Source organism: Hylobates moloch, unplaced genomic scaffold (assembly GCF_009828535.3).
Source record: "Hylobates moloch isolate HMO894 unplaced genomic scaffold, HMol_V3 SCAFFOLD_16, whole genome shotgun sequence".
NCBI classification, from domain to species: Eukaryota; Metazoa; Chordata; class Mammalia; order Primates; family Hylobatidae; genus Hylobates; species Hylobates moloch.
In genome coordinates, this window is record NW_026652291.1 from 38,937,709 (window position 1) to 38,953,674 (window position 15,966).

At 39.1% G+C, this 15,966-nt stretch overlaps 1 protein-coding gene and 1 long non-coding RNA gene across 16 annotated transcripts in view; one reads left to right on the forward strand and one right to left on the reverse strand.

Moving 5' to 3' along the window:
- The window catches only part of GPHN (gephyrin), a 667,615-nt gene extending 659,678 nt beyond the window's left edge, over positions 1–7,937 (reverse strand). For 8 of the 15 annotated variants that reach the window (XM_032179242.2, XM_032179250.2, XM_032179246.2 and 5 more), the window contains exon 1: positions 7,492–7,922. In XM_032179242.2, coding sequence (XP_032035133.1) covers positions 7,492–7,555 — 64 coding nt within the window. In that variant the 5' untranslated portion in view covers positions 7,556–7,922. Of the gene's footprint in view, positions 1–7,491 lie in introns of all 15 variants that reach the window. The other 7 variants (XM_032179254.3, XM_032179251.2, XM_032753695.2 and 4 more) reach the window with 1 other exon arrangement.
- Positions 7,835–15,966, forward strand: part of LOC131381507 (uncharacterized) — an 81,075-nt gene continuing 72,943 nt past the window's right edge. Inside the window, exons 1-2 of the long non-coding RNA XR_009210302.1 lie at positions 7,835–7,917; positions 10,718–10,777. This is a non-coding gene — a long non-coding RNA (uncharacterized LOC131381507). The remainder of the gene's footprint in view (positions 7,918–10,717; positions 10,778–15,966) is intronic.

Below are 15,966 nucleotides of genomic sequence, written 5' to 3' on the forward strand. Positions count from 1 at the left end.
CAGCAAGCTGAGATCGCACCACTGCATTCCAGCCTGGGCGACACAGTGAGTCCGTCTCAAAAAAAAAAATGTGTATCAAAAAAATGGCTTGACATAAAAACAGTTTTGGTGCTTGTACTTGTTATCTACTTAAAAAATAAAATATAAAAGCACTTTATTCCTTGAAATGAAACATAAATGAAGCATGAATGTGTCAATATCCAACTTGACTGAATAATGTTTTCACGGTAGTGCTAGAATATATGCCTCAAGACAAGAAAGATTGAACTGTCTTAATCACTATTGTATCCCTCACTTAGCACAGGGCCTTGGTACATTGTAGGTGTTGAATACTGAATACGTTATTTCATTTCTCACATTAACCCACCAAGGTAAACACACTTACCCCCATTTAAAGGTAAGGAAACTGTGGTAAAATGTGCTTATCTTAAAAGTGGGGGAAGAGGCATAACTTTTGACTCCTATCAGTGTTATTTTGATCACCAGAATCAACATAACAGCATTTTCAGAATTTTTTTACCTATAATTTCAAATTTTTAGTTTTTAAGATATCAAATTTCATTACTCTAAAATAATCCTCACACAAACGATACCCAACTAAAACAATATACAAAATTTAATGCTATAAAACATCTCAAACACACATCATTATAAATATCATCCTATTACCAGAAAAACATACCTTTTAAAAACTAATCACCTCACTCCATCTACCCTAAACTATTCTTTTAGTAATAATAGCCAAGTTCTGGTTTACCTAAACGTTTCTTAAGGTACTATATAAATTTCACATTACCCAATTTTTTTATTAAACACCTTCTATCCAATTACTTCATTAACACATGCTATGACAAAAGGGCACAAAAGAAGTAAAGAACACAACCATATGTCTCAAGAACTTTAAAATCTACTTTGAATAAGACATGTATATACGAAACTGTGGCAAGTTGCTCTCAAAGCAACATACAAAGAGGAAGGAACCAAAAATAATCGAGTATCTCATCTGAAAATGCTAGGCATTTTCATATGCATTACCTCTATTAGTTTTGAAAACTTTGTAAAGTAGGTATTGCTATCTTCATTTTGGAGAAGAAAACTGAAATTCAGAGAGGTTAAATGACTTCCCAAAATAAAGGGCAAATGAGGGTCTGAAATCCAAGTCTATCTGACTCCAAAGCTCTATCCTTTTTAAGCTACACCATGCAGCCTCCCACATATAGATTACAGGGTATAGACAACATTTATAAACATTGTAAGGAAAACAAAGAAAGACATCATTGAAGAGAATAATTCCCAGGAAATATTTTATTGACAAAGTCAGTCCTGAGCTGTGTCTGAAACCTAAGTGTAAGACTGCTAATAACAGAAAGATTAATGTCACAAAAATTTCTAAATAAAAAATCTAAATATTTTCCTTCTTTGATCATTATTCTATTTCTTACTCTCTTGCATTTTTATGTATAACCTACCCTCCCCTATAATCATTCCCATTATAAAGACAGAAAAAAATTAACTAGGTCTAATATCCTATATTTCTCTTTCCTGCTGGTCAGAATGCTAAAAGACAGAAACATATATTGCCATGAGAGCCTTGAAGTGATCTTAGAGAGGGATCTCTTCATTTTAGTGGTAAGAAAAGCTGAGAGAGGGTTACATAATATACTGAAGGTTACAAAACTTTACTAGCCAGAATAGTATGAGAACATAATTCTTACAATGTTCTTTCTATGATCCAGTGCTCCTTAAATTTTTTGCCATGAAGTGCCAATAACACAGAAGAATGACGAGATCTGCACCTCACTTGAAATATAATGGGTTCACTTGAAATTTCTTTGAAGCTTCTAATTTCATCTTAAATAAAGCCTCACGTGAATTCTATACTTTGTGCCTAATTTACTCATGCTTAATATTAAAGTTATTTAAATTAATACCATCAAGTAAAATTGGTACTTAAAAAATTATTATGTTTGTTCCCATGGCTTAGATCCCAAGCCTTATAGTATCCCTTGACACAATGTCCTGTACTCCAGTTTGAGAAGAATGCCCCAAATTATGGTGACAATTCCTTCATCATATTTCATTTCCTTGCTGCTTTATTTTTCAAATTAAGAATTCTTTTTAAAGCATGGTAAATTTAATTACACTCTTTCAAAATGTATAAATACTGACAAAGCTACTGTTAAAATTGTTGGGGTTGTTTAAACAAAATTTTCAAGAAGCTCTACTTAGTTAAAATTAATTTATTAAATACAATTTAGTTTATAAATTCATTAAAGAACCTGGATAGAACTTCTACTTAGCAATACTTTATTAAACATTTCCTTTTTGAGAGGTCACTCAAAAAAACTTTTTAATGAAAGTGAGATTACATGCCATTCATATTGACTACAGTCTCAATTACTTTTAAGTAGGTTAAACAATCTTTTCTTCTTCCTTGGTATTTATCTTCTTTGCCCATATGTGAAGGAAGAAATCCTTTGTGGTTTCACTACTTTCTTTTTCAGGATCTTTTTTTTATACCTTTCAAATTCCAAATATGCTTCATTATTCTTCAATCCTATTTACAGAAACGGAGTAATAGATTTTATCTATTTTACTGATTGTTTTTAAAAACACCCTGTTCAACTTAGCCAGGAATCTATCACCAATAAGAGTAAAAATAGACTCTTATTCATCATTTCCTCCCTAAAAACATACTATTGACTTTCCACTATATGCCTGTTTGAAGTCAAATAGTCGTATGTGTTTTTAATGTATTTAAAACTCTTATTGTATAGCAACTAATACTTTTTCAAGTCTTTGGCCAGTGATGATAGTATTAAGTACATTTACTTTGAAGTCAAATTGTCACCTGTGTTTTTAATATAGTTAAAATTCTTATTGTATAGCAACTAATACTTTTTCAAGTCTTTGACCAATGATAATAGTACTAAGTATATTCATTAGAAATTAATTTAACATTTTCCTACTTTGACTAAACATTTAATTCTCTAATACATTGCTTCCAACAAAAAATTCACAAAATAACAATCTAGTTCAAGAAATAGGATTCCTTTCAAGTCATATAGATCAATATTAAAAACACATATTGAATAAAATAGGTAAGTTAGCCAGAACATACAGTTCCACTTAGTAGGATTTAATAGTAATTTGCCTACTTAATGACATCTATTCTCAAAACAGATATAATATGTATATATCCTTATCAATAAACAGGCTTTTCAGAAAATAATATTGACACATAATATACCAGAACAGGTTTCAAGAATGTAAAAAAGTAAATGCTTAAACAATTGCAGAGTTATAAGGGTAGCATCTGCTTGGCTCAAACTTGTTTTCTGAATACTCTGAATGACTTCATTTATGAATAACTGAAATACTCCCTACATGTTACTGTAATATTTTGATGTTCTCATTTACAATTAGTCTTTTAACTAATCTCTAGTACCTAGTCCTATATTTGTTCCAATATCTCTTACTGATTTCAAATCAACAGGTTAGTGTAATTAAAATTTGTATTACTACAGCAAAAAAAAATGATTTTTAAAAATGCCCTTTCCCAAAAATTTGTACCTTTTTCTCATTCATGCCACTATTAGTGACAATTTAGGCAATGGATTATCATCTTTAGCTAAGTACCTTGGTATCAAACATGAGCTGTAGCGAACTAATATGATATTAAGTAGCCAATGGAATAATCTATATGATTTTACATTATATACATACATGTAGTCATTATTTTCCTAGTAATGTTTCTGTAGAGCTTTTGCAGTGGTAAAACTAGTATGCTGCTTTGATAAACAGCTTCTTTCAAAATAGAAAAAAGTATATGAAGAGTGACATATTCCAGATATAGTGAGCCTGCTATGTAACTGGTAAGATTGACTTCAAGTATAATTACTACTAAAGCTGTTAGAAAAAAATTCTACATCTGCACCACATCTTGTTTCTAGTTTTGAAGTAGCAGATACTTGTTTATTTGCTTCATGTTACTCATTACCACATTACCTCTAGTCTCTTCTATAAATAGTAACACAAGTAGACAACATTAGACACAGAAATATTTCAAACTACACCTTAGGTCACCAAACACCATGTGACTTTCATTTCTGTCAAGTCAACATAAGACAGTTTCGAACAAAGTTATTGTTCTTAGAGATGGACAATAATATGCAACATAAAATGTTTCCACGTACAGCCTATTTTATATACATCTATGTTCTCATTTTCCTGATTTAAAAAAATAGTGTAATTAGAATATCCGTGTTACATTAATTATCATAATCTCATTTTCAAGTGCTTAATAATTCAAAATAATGAAGCAAAAAAGTGCTTCTGCTAAATATCTCCCTTTCTACCATTATTCTTTCATAAACCTAATACAATTTATTTAATGAGAAGTCTCAACAGACTATGTATTAAATTTGCCAAATTCACAACTGAAATGAAGATAACAAAAACATCTAATGGACGAAAAGTTTCAAAGAACAAGTATCTTTCAACAGGTAATAAAAAATGTCACAAAGAAGTCAATTAAAAACTTTAGAAATGACAATATGACTTTACAAAATACTAAGTAACATATTGCAAAATGTGCGTGTGGGTAGATTACACTTTCCAGTATCTTTGTAAAATAGATGTAGATAAAATACTTAAAATTAGTATTATGAAGCATGCCAAGGAGATTTTCTAAAAGAGGCCCTCCACCTTTTAAGAGAGCCACAAATTATAATTTACAAAAACTACAGTTCAACTCAACTTTCTTAAGTATGAAATCACAATACTTGAGTTCAGTAAAAAATAATTCTACATAGTAAAACTGCAAAACCTGAAGTTCTAGAATACACAAAACTGTACAGCACAGCTTCATTTTTGTAAGTTCTTTCCCCCAAATCATATGGTATATCAGGCAAGACCACAGAAATTAAGCTGGTGATAATGAAACCCACTAGTTACAGACTTGAGAAAAATCAGTTTTCTTTCCTCTCTATCATAGTAGACAATATCTGTATCAACAACTTTTCAAGAAAAAGCCTGAGTTATTTCTGACTTCAAATATACATGTTATCATCAAAACCTATTTTCCTCTATTATCACTTTTTCCAAACCTGTAGCTGCCTTTCATTCCTTCAGCTACAACCTTGTTTCTGGCCCTAGACTTTTCCCCCTAGACTACTGTACCTCATTCTCATGAGATAGCTTCCCTTGTCTGTCTTTAATTCCACTGTCAATGTTAATGTTATCTTCTCTCTAACATTTTACCTATGCCACCTACCTATTCCACTTGAGCTTCTCAAGGCCTTTACATTGCATTTTTATTCCGCTCAGGAGCCTCATCAACTACGTATTTATTTATAAGGTGGCTGCTGACTTTCAACTTCCCTTAAAATTGCCAGTTTCTTCTTGACTCTAGTAAATGTATTAAATTCTCCCTTCAGGTAGTCACATTCGCTCCTAACCCATCTGAATACGGAATTTCTTTTGCAGTTAACCCCAAACTCATAGGTAATGTATTTAGAAAAGTTTTGCACAATAATTACATACAATGTTTCTTCATCAGTTTGCGTATCACTGTTACCCATATTAGACTGTAGGGACACCAGATAAGGGCTGCATCTTTCAAAGCAGTCTGTACAACACCTATCTGCTATGTCACTTGGCAAAGGTAAGTTGATTCGTTAAATGAAACTATTATTTAATGGAAAGCTTAAGTAGAAAATGTTCATTGTAAAAATATTTCTACGGTTTAACTTTTAAACATCTATGGCCTTTTTTATTTCCACAGACAACTGACATATTTTGGCTTCTCACTACTCTATTAATTGTCAAAGAATGGCTACAATTTAAAGTGAAAGTTGAGGGTAGATAAAAGATACACACTTTCACATCCCACCATCAGATTATTCGAAAATTGGCAATGTCAGCTCCAGGAATTCTGAAATACAACTGAATCTTCACATACCCAAACAGTTCCAGGACCAAAAGAACAGCGCACCTTCTGATTTGGGGGTTCCCTTTTCTGCAACTGGTTTAGACTAGTTTCTCTATCCAAGGGTCTTTTGATTAGGAAAATTCAATTAAACACGATCGATATACGGAAAGAATACCAGGGAAAGGCAATCTTTTACTTAAAAGAGAAAAAAGGGGGCTTTGGATATCACCTTTTCATAAAATTCAGCAGCTAAATTAAGCTTTGCACTCAATATCTGCCGGCAGTCTGACATTTTTTTCTACCTAATAATAAAAGCAAGTCTTATTCAATTTAGTCCCTTCTCGAGCACCGTCTCGACCTGTCAGAATTTGACAGTTAAAGAAAAAATTAAAAAAAGAAGTAAGGGAAACACTAGGATTCCCGTCCACATTGCTTCTTTTTCCGAAATCACATCACTGAGTCTTGGATTTCCTTCACTCCAAACTAAGCCCTCAGATTCCAAATATAGTTCTTTAACCCCCGTCTCGCCACTCAATTACACATAAACCTTGCCAACTACAGAACCACAGCAGAAACCCCTACAAATCGGCTTGCTGTTCATCTTGGAAGTCATGCCCTGCAGCAACTGCCGATCGCCTAAGTGACGGATATTAACCAAATTCAGCGCAACGGAATCAGACATGCAGAACACACACGGCTTTGGCGAGGGAGGCAAACCCGACCCGGGAAAAGTGCCCCCCTCACCAGCCTCGGGACGCTCTACTGGGGTGGGGGTTCCCAGAAAGGAGGGGGACAGGAGCCCCAGTAGGGGAATCCTGCCCTCTCAAGTAAAAAGCTTGATCCCCCGGCCGCAGCCTGCAGCCCGTCCTCGCTAAGGAAACGACGAGGCAGATAGAGGGCCTTTTGCTCGGAAAGGCAGAAGGCAGACACTTTCCGAGGTCCGGACGCAAGCCGATCCCTCATCCCCCGAGGGAGGCGAAGGGTGCCCCATGGGTGACTGAGGGGACGCCCGGCCCGCGAGGGACAACCCGAAGAGGAGCAGTTTCATCTAATTAACCCCTGAGTCTCGTCCGGGCAAGCACAGCTACTGGCGTGGGGCCGCCCGGGTGGGGGGAAGGGAAGGAGAGAAAGGGGGTGGAGATGGGATTCCCCCCTCTCTCTCTGAAGAGCACTAGCGGAAGATGCGCCCAGGCCAGCCGAGAGCGGCATGCTTCAGACTGCGGAGCCGGGATCCCGCCGCCTGCACCGACAGCGCGGAGCCCCGCAGCGCCCTCCGCACCGGCCCCTCGGTCCCTGGGGGCCCAGGACTTTGTCTCCGAAGGCGCTGGAGCCTGACATCCCACGGGGTCGACCCCGGCTCCTGGGGGGCTGGGGGAGGGGACCCGCGGGAACACCCCCAATCTCCGGCGGTTCTCAGCGGTTGTAAAATGCACCCCCGCGGTTCCCTTCTTCAGCCTTCCCTCCTCCCGAGGACGCAGAGAAGGGCCACCACAGGCGAAAAGCCTAAGGCAAGTCAGGGACAGCAGCCTCATAGGTCCCGGACTTCCTCCCTCGGTTACCTGTAAGGACTCCGACACGGATTTGATGGTCGTGGTTAGTAAGGATCATTCCCTCGGTCGCCATGTTTCCCAGCGCAGTCACCGCACTAACAGGAGCCGGGAGAAACCGGAGCCCGGAGCGCGCGGGCCGGGAGCGCGCTCGCCGAGGAGAGCGCGACAGCTAGGGAGCCAGGGAAGCGCGAGGAGAGCGGGGAAGGAGGGGGAGGCCGCAGAGTGCTCGGTGGCCTGCGTGGGGGAGAGGCCGCGCCGGGAGTGCGCGGGTCCGCGGGAGGGGGCGGAGTCAGGGCGCGCGACCCCAAGTCCGGCTAGAAGGAGGCAAGCTTGGGGGGCGCGGTGGCCGCACGGGGAGAGGGCGCGGAGGCGGCGGAACGAGGCCGGAGAGAGTCGTACCGCTCTGCGGAGCGCGAGACTCAAGGCAGCTAGATGGTAAGACTGAGAGGAAAGGAGAGCACACGCTCTGGAGGTTGCGGGGGCGGACTCGGGGACAGGGGCGGAGCTACACCCCGAGGCGTGGAACTCGTGGAGAGTGAGGGGAGGAGTGAGAGCTCGGGTCTGAGTACTGGGAGCGGGAAGGAGCCGGCCCAGCCTGAGTAGGACCGCTGTTCGCTCCTGGGCGCGCGAGTAGCGCCGGATTGGCTGAGTGAACGCGGAGCGTGTGCGCGCGAGGCACGAACGCAACCTCGGCCGGGCCCCAGACAGAAGCAATCCCCTGCCGAGCCTGACACCTCGTTGGTTGTCCGCGCCTTAGCCTGGCTCTCGCTGGCGGGCCGGCTTTCTAAGAGGGGAGCGAGGCTGGCTTAGCACGCCGGGCCTCCTCTTGCAGCCTTCGGGAGCGGCCGGCTGCCCCACTGAAAGCGCTGGGGAACCTAGAGGTGTCTTAGAAAGCTGCATGAGTGGCAGAACGGCGGTTACTATGACAGAGAGGCCGCCGTGGGCGAAGAGGGAGGTATCCTGTCCCGCCTCGTGCTAGCCGCTGGCTTCCTCAGTCGGCTCTCCCTGAAGGAGGATTTCCGCTTCACCTATGCTTTAGGATTTCATCTCTAGTCAGTGCCTGCAAGAGGATCCTCACATGCGAAGCTTAGGAGTCTGAGGCAGGGCAGCTGGAGTGGAGATACCTGGTTTCTGTTCCTCCTTCTGTCCCACGGTTTTGTGGCCTTAAGCCTCTTCGCCATGAGCGCTGCTTTTAGATGAAATCATCTATCTCCTTAGCGAACGAGAACGTGTTTCACCTGAACCACAGTCCATTGCCGCGGCGATTTTCATTTCAGTATTCGTGGGATGTGAGATTACCATGAAAATAGCTTTTGCTGCCATTTATTTCCCTGTGCCTTTCATGAAACGTGTTATTAATCACCTGTGGCTATTCTACGTTAGTTTCTTACTATCTTTCTGGACCTTTCAACTTCTGAATTTTAAAAAGTTACATGCGTGTGTGTGTACACACACTCATCTGTATATATTTTCTCTTCTCAGCTGTAGTAAACCTGGAGGCATAAAAGTGAAAAGCAAAGTGAAGTATTAAAAGATGTATATCAGTGTTTATACACAAATTTCAAAGTCACTTTGATAGGTTTTTTTTTTTGGTTTTGTTTTGATCCGGAGTCTCGCTCTGTCACCAGGCTCGAGTGCAGTGGCACGATCTCCGCTCACTGCAACCTCCGCTTCCCAGGTTCAAGCGATTCTCCTGCTTCAGCCTCCCGAGTAGCTGGAACTACAGGCGCGCGCCATGACACCCAGCTAATTTTTGTGTTGTTAGTAGAGACGGGGTTTCACCATGTTGGCCAGGATGGTCTCGATCAAGATCTTGACCTCGTGATCCGCCTGCCTCGGCCTCCCAAAGTGCTGGGATTACAGGCATGAGCCACGGCGCCTGGCCGATTATGAGTTTATTGTTCCGTTGGAACATGAAATTACCCATCCTCTGAAGATTCACGTGCTTATGTATTTCATTTTAAATAATGGGGCCTACAAAGTAGATGTTGGGTGGAATCGAAGTGGGTAAAATAAATTAATGGCTTTTTTGCTTTTGTTTTTGTTTTTAGTATGTGTATTGCTGGTATTTTTGACAGTAATTAAAAATTTAAGCCAGGTCATGAACTCATTTCCTATCATTGTCACCTTAGCTCCTGGTGGCCAACGGGTTAACTAGTGTCAAATGAGAGATAAAGATGAAAAAGTATGTCCAAGAGAATGATTTCCTTTATCTCAAACTAAACATGAAGAGTAAATAGTTGGTTATACTGTTATCTTTCTAACCTGTCTCTATTCTCTGCAACACACTCTAAATGATTAGAAAATATCTTGAGCTTATCATCTATCTTACGTCTATCTTAGACGTAAGGTCTAAACCTGCCCACTAACAGGTTGTGACCCTAAACAAATTTGGGCCTTTTCCTTCATCGTTTAAGGTGGTAGACTAAATAAGTACCTTTTAAGTATAGTGGTAGATTAAATAAGCACTCCTTTAATTAGAATATTCTATAATTATTCATGGAAGAAAACTGGCACTTTTATTTCACAAATCAATAATAAGAGGACAAGAGACTAACTTTCTGCATTCATAAAAAGGATGATGGTTAAATTCATTAAAATTTAAGTGGGAAGGGTAGATATGAATTAAACTTTCTAAAGCAGCAGTCCCCAACATTTTTGGCACCAGGGACCTGTTTTGTGGAAGACAATTTTTCCATGGATGGGGGTGGGGAGGGGTGATGGTTTCGGGATGAAACTGTTCTAGAACACCTCAGATCATAAGGTATTATATTCTGATAAGAAGCCACAACCTAAATCCCACGCATCCGCAGTTCACAATAGGGTTCATGCTCCTATGACAATCTAATGCAGCCACTGATCTGACAGGAGGCAGAGCTCAGGCAGTAATGGTTACTGGCTGCTGTATGGCCTGGTTCCTAATAGGCCACAGATGGGTACCTGTTCGCGGCCCAGGGTTTAGGGACCCCTGTTCTAAAGTATATGGAGGTTTATTAACATTCATTATATTTTACTGACTGTAAGTATTAAAATTCCTAAAAAATAATAATAGAACTAAATTATAATGCTTGTCTTTCAACCGTTTTTCTTAAGTGTATTCATCTTTCTCAAATTCAGCAACCATTTACAAAGCTTACAAAGGAAAAATGCAGTGACTTTACTGTCTAGAGTGAACTTTTACTGATGGTTATTGAATGAATATTATAATATGTACACACTATTACTCTTGTTACAGTGTGACATTTCTTCAGAATTCATCCTGGAATCAGTTATGCCAAAGAAAATTTTCTGAAAGGTAGGAGAGAGTGCCATTTTCCAAACACTGATAAATGTCTCAGGAAACATGGGGCATGGGGTGTGGTGTGGGTTGGGGTGGGAATTTGTATGTAAATAATTAGAAGTGCCCAGAAAGTTATTCTTTCCATTCTTAGGGTTTTCATCATGAAAACTACAAGAGTTTCCATTAACCATCTAAGACAACATTAAAAAATAGGTTAACGTGTGGCTTTTATTACAATTATCAGGGAATGAAACTTTATATTTCAGTAGAAATGAAGTTACTATTTTTTTTTTTTTTTTTTGAGACAGTCTTGCTGTGTCAGCCAGGCTGGAATGCAGTGGCACCATCCCAGCTCACTGCAACCTCTGTGTCCTGGGCTCAAGCAATTCTCCTGCCTCAGCCTCCCGAGTAGCTGGGATTACAGGCGTATGCCACCATGCCTTGCAAATTTTTGTATTTTTAGTAGAGGTGGGATTTCACCATGTTGGCCAGGCTGGTGTTGAACTCCTGACCTCAGGTAATCCGCCTGCCTCGGCCTCTCAAAGTGCTGGGATTACAGGCATGGGCCACCGTGACCAGCCTGAAGTTAGTTTTTTCCTAGTACTGGTATATTTACACTTAGCCCACCAGTTAACTCTTAGTTTTTCTGTGGTTAATCACAACTTCTTTTTTTCTTTTTTTTATTTTATTTTATTATTATACTTTAGGTTTTAGGGTACATGTGCACAATGTGCAGGTTTGTTACATATGTATCCGTGTGCCATGTTGGTTTGCTGCACCCATTAACTCGTCATTTAGCATTAGATATATCTCCTAATGCTGTCCCTCCCCTCTTTTTTTTTTTTTTTGAGATGGAGTCTCTCCCTGTTGCCCAGGCCGGACTGCCGTGGCGCTATCTCAGTTCACTGCAAGCTCCGCCTCCCGGCTTCATGCCATTCTCCTGCCTCAACCTCCCGAGTAGCTGGGACTACAGGCGCCCGCCACCATGCCTGGCTAATTTTTTGTATTTTTAGTAGAGATGGGGTTTCACTGTGTTATCCAGGATGGTCTCGATCTCCTGACCTCGTGATCTGCCTGCCTTGGCCTCCCAAAGTGCTAGGATTACAGGCACGAGCCACCGCACCTGGCCCACAATTTCAGTAGAAGCAAGGCCAAATCTCATTGGGCTTTTCTGGGTCCAGACACTCCTCTATGTTTTTTCCTACATGTGCATACCTATGATAAAGTTTAATTATACAGTAGTCACAGTAAGAGATTGACAACAATAACTGATAATAAAATAGTACAATTATAACAATTTACTGTAATAAAAGTTATGTTAATGTGGTCTCTCTCTCAAATATCTTATTGTATTGTACTCACCTATTTTCAGACCAGAATTAGTTACAGCAATTCTAAGGGAAAAAATACAAAGCCTAATTCAGCCAATTTAAAGTTCTTCTTGACCATAATCTATCTTTCTTTGGGGAAAAAATACATTTAAAGCAACCAAAGCTTCATCCTCACCATTTTTTAAATGGTAAAATACACATACATAAAATTTACCATTTTAACCATTTAAAAGTGTACAATTCAGTAGCATGAAGTATACAGTAGCCCTCCCTTATTTGCAGTTTTGCTTTTCTTGGTTTCAGTTACTCTATTTCCCTGAAGCCCACAATTGGAATCCCAGATGTCTGATGACATACTTGGTTGCAAGCAACTGATCCTAGTTGAAGCCAAAATAAATTCATTGGCTCATGCAGCTAACAAGTCTGGACTTGTGTAGCTTCAGGGTTGGCTAGATTCAGAGTCTGAAACTATGTCATCAGGATGTCACTTTGAGCTATGCTTTCTTCTTTGTTAACTTAATTCTTACCTTGGCTCTTCCTACATTGCAAAAAGATGGCATTGGCTTCTCTAGGCTGTGTATGTGTGTGTGTGTGTGTGTGTGTGTGTGTGTGTGTGTGTGTAGACACACACAAATATATATTCATATTTTTTTTAAGAGAAACAGGGCCTCTCTGTGTTGCCTAAGCTGGTCTCAAACTCCTCACCTCAAGATATCCTCCTGCTTCAGCCTCCCAAGTAGCTGTGATTACAGATACAAGCCACAACATCTGGCTCTAGGGTATAATTTAGATCAGTACCCCATTATAGTAAATATTTTGTATATTTAAAATTTTTTAATCTGGAAATTTGAATATACGTAACCTACTGTATTAGTCTGTTTTCACGCTGCTGATAAAGAGATACCTGAGACTGGGCAATTTACAAAGGAAGGAGGTTTAGTAGAGAACTCACAGTTCCACATGGCTGGGGAAGCCTCACAATCATGGCAGAAGGCAAGGAGGAGCAAGTCACATCTTACATGGATGGCAACAGGCAAAGAGAGAATGAGGAAGACACAAAAGCAGAAGCCCCTGATAAAACCATCAGATCTCATGAGACTTACTCACTACCATGAGAACAGTATGAAGGAAACCACCCTCATGATTCAGCTATCTCCCCCCGGGTCCCTCCCACAGCACCTGGGAATTATGGAGTACAATTCAAGATGAGATTTGGGTGGGGACACAGAGCCAAACCGTATCACCTACATAAGCAAAAGCTCCATAAAGTCCTCAGTTTTTAAGAATGTAAAGGATCCTAAGAACCAAAACTGAGGATCATAGATTTACATCATGTGCCAATCCGCAAAGCACTTATAAGACAAGTTACAAACTCCTCTTTCTCCATTATAATATAGAGGTTATTCTTTCCTGAGGGCTCCAGTTTATATACCTTTAATTCTGCCTACATAGTCACATAATTAATATTCAGAAGGTAGAGAAGTTCTTCCTAGGTGTGTACTGACAATTTACAAATGTACGAAGTTTCCATTTATTTATGTGGCTGTGTATCTGATAAAAGAAGAAAACCAGGAACAAAAAAAGTTTGATTTCTAAAGAAAGCACTAATTTTTCTCCCTCCTGAAAGAAATAAAAAAAAAAGGTAGACCATAGAAGAGAAGGGCAGTATTTTCTAGAAGAGGGAAAGATTATTAGATATGGGAAAGGAAAATGAGATTTGCTAAATTGGAAAGTAATATTAATTGCCCCAGAAGCTGTTTGATTTCTTAAAAGGGCTCTGTCTGCAATGCCTTCAGTTTTTAGGATTCAGTATATATATCAAGAAAAGATAGTCCAAGCTTAAAAACTGACATGGATTGACTTTAAGTGGACCTTTTAAAAAATCAAAAGCATCATGCTTTTCTACCATTATTCATTGGTTTCTATGTAACTAAAATTTATCTTAAAGCCCAGCATCCCCAGAAAAATATTTTTCCTTAGAAAGCAATGTACAAAACAAAAATTATTTTGTTAACCTAAGTAATCTCATTTTCCCCAGGTTGACTAATAATTGGGGGAAATATAGTTTCTAGAAATGTTTATATCATGTTTTATACTTAAAATGAACCTTAAGTAAGTTTTCATGTTAGGAATCCTAAGTGAATCTGTGAAAGAAGTAGAGAAGATGGATTTTTAGTTGTCCTGAAAAATTCTCAATTTTACCATGTAATAATTATATTTCATATGTATCTGCCTGTGCATCTCCTGCCATGAAATTGATTGGTTGCAGACCAAGCCTCCCTTTCCAGCACGGGACCTTGTTCTCTTCCCGTTTCCTAATATTTGTTGAGTAAATACAGAACATATGCATCAATAGGGACTTTGAATTGGTAGCAATGCAGGCTCCTTCCAGGTGCCAGAGGGACCAATAGAGATTTTACTTGGCGCGCCAACAGGTTACAGAAGCCTCTACCGATAAAAGGAGAGACACCACCTAAGGTGGCCATTGTTCACATAAACAACACTAAAACTAGATTTTCTGCCTAGATCTATGAGTTTAAGGCAAAATATTATGCGTTGTCGCTTCCCCTCTTTGATTATTGCAATTCTAGATTAAAGATGAAAGTATCAGGCTGTTGGCCTTATTTCATTTAGGAAGTATGACAGACATTACTAATCACTTTCTGGCAATGCAAAAGGCAACTTTTTGGGGTAGAATGTTAGCTGATATCCTCTGCATAGCTAGAAAGTCAAGATAAAATAAATGAGATAAGTTACAAAAATAGTCTACCCAAAGTTACGATTTGTAAATGTATTGCTGATGGGACAGGTTTTTCCTCAATTGACCTTGAAATTGAAAAGTATTGCCCATATGTGGTTAAGGTTATCAGAGATTTTATTCTCAGAGGAATATAATCAGAATATTACGAGTACAAATAAAACTATAATAATGATGTTTCAATCCCAAGTACTTTTTGATTACTAGTTCAGTTCACTATAACTTGATTTGGAGATAGGAATACCCTAAATATAGACATATTCCCACCAAATTGTAAGGTATAGCCCTCTCTGTAATTTAATATTGGGTGTATCAGTTAATCTCTTGGGAGTTTGAGTAGCTTGAATAAGTCTCTGACCTTTTGAATAAGTTAACCATATAAATTCGTCTGTACTCACAAAACTGAGATCCATTTCCTGGATTCACTGAAATGCAGACACTCATGAGGAGTCACCCAATCTAACTGATAATTTTATACTGCCCTTATGAAAGTCAGAGTCCAATATAAAGTCCTAAAGATAAAGTAGGAAAACTGGCTATCCCAGTTTTGTGTTTTGAAAAAATTGAAAGGTTTGGAACATTTGAAGGAAAGATGTTAAGCCTGACTGATAATGAACATGAAATGTAAATACTTTGGCAATGGCAAATAATTCACTTTTTAAGAAGTTACAACCTCAGCTACCAAGTAAACTATTCTATGCCTTAGTTAACAACAAACAAAAAAAAAAAAAAAAAAAAAAAAGGAGGGGGAAGGTCATATACTAATCCAAACTCATTGTAGTGGTTAAAAAAAAAAAAAAACACCCATAATTTTAAAACATTCAAATGATGCTCTTTTAATTTTAAAATTGGGACTCTAAAGCCCTGAGGTTAAATGACTAGTTCAAGGTAATCAGTAGTACATTCAGATTTTATATTTTTATCTTTTGTTTTCATTGCTCTGTCTAATCCAATTGACTTGGAAAATCTCTCAGGACTGCCAGAATCTCCCAGGGACTAAATAAGTACAGTGATGGCTTTCTTGAAACAATGTGAATTACATACTCCACTAACTCAGTTGGTAGAATATGAAGCTAATCACCTCAGGGTTTTAGAGCCCATTATTTTTGTGGTTA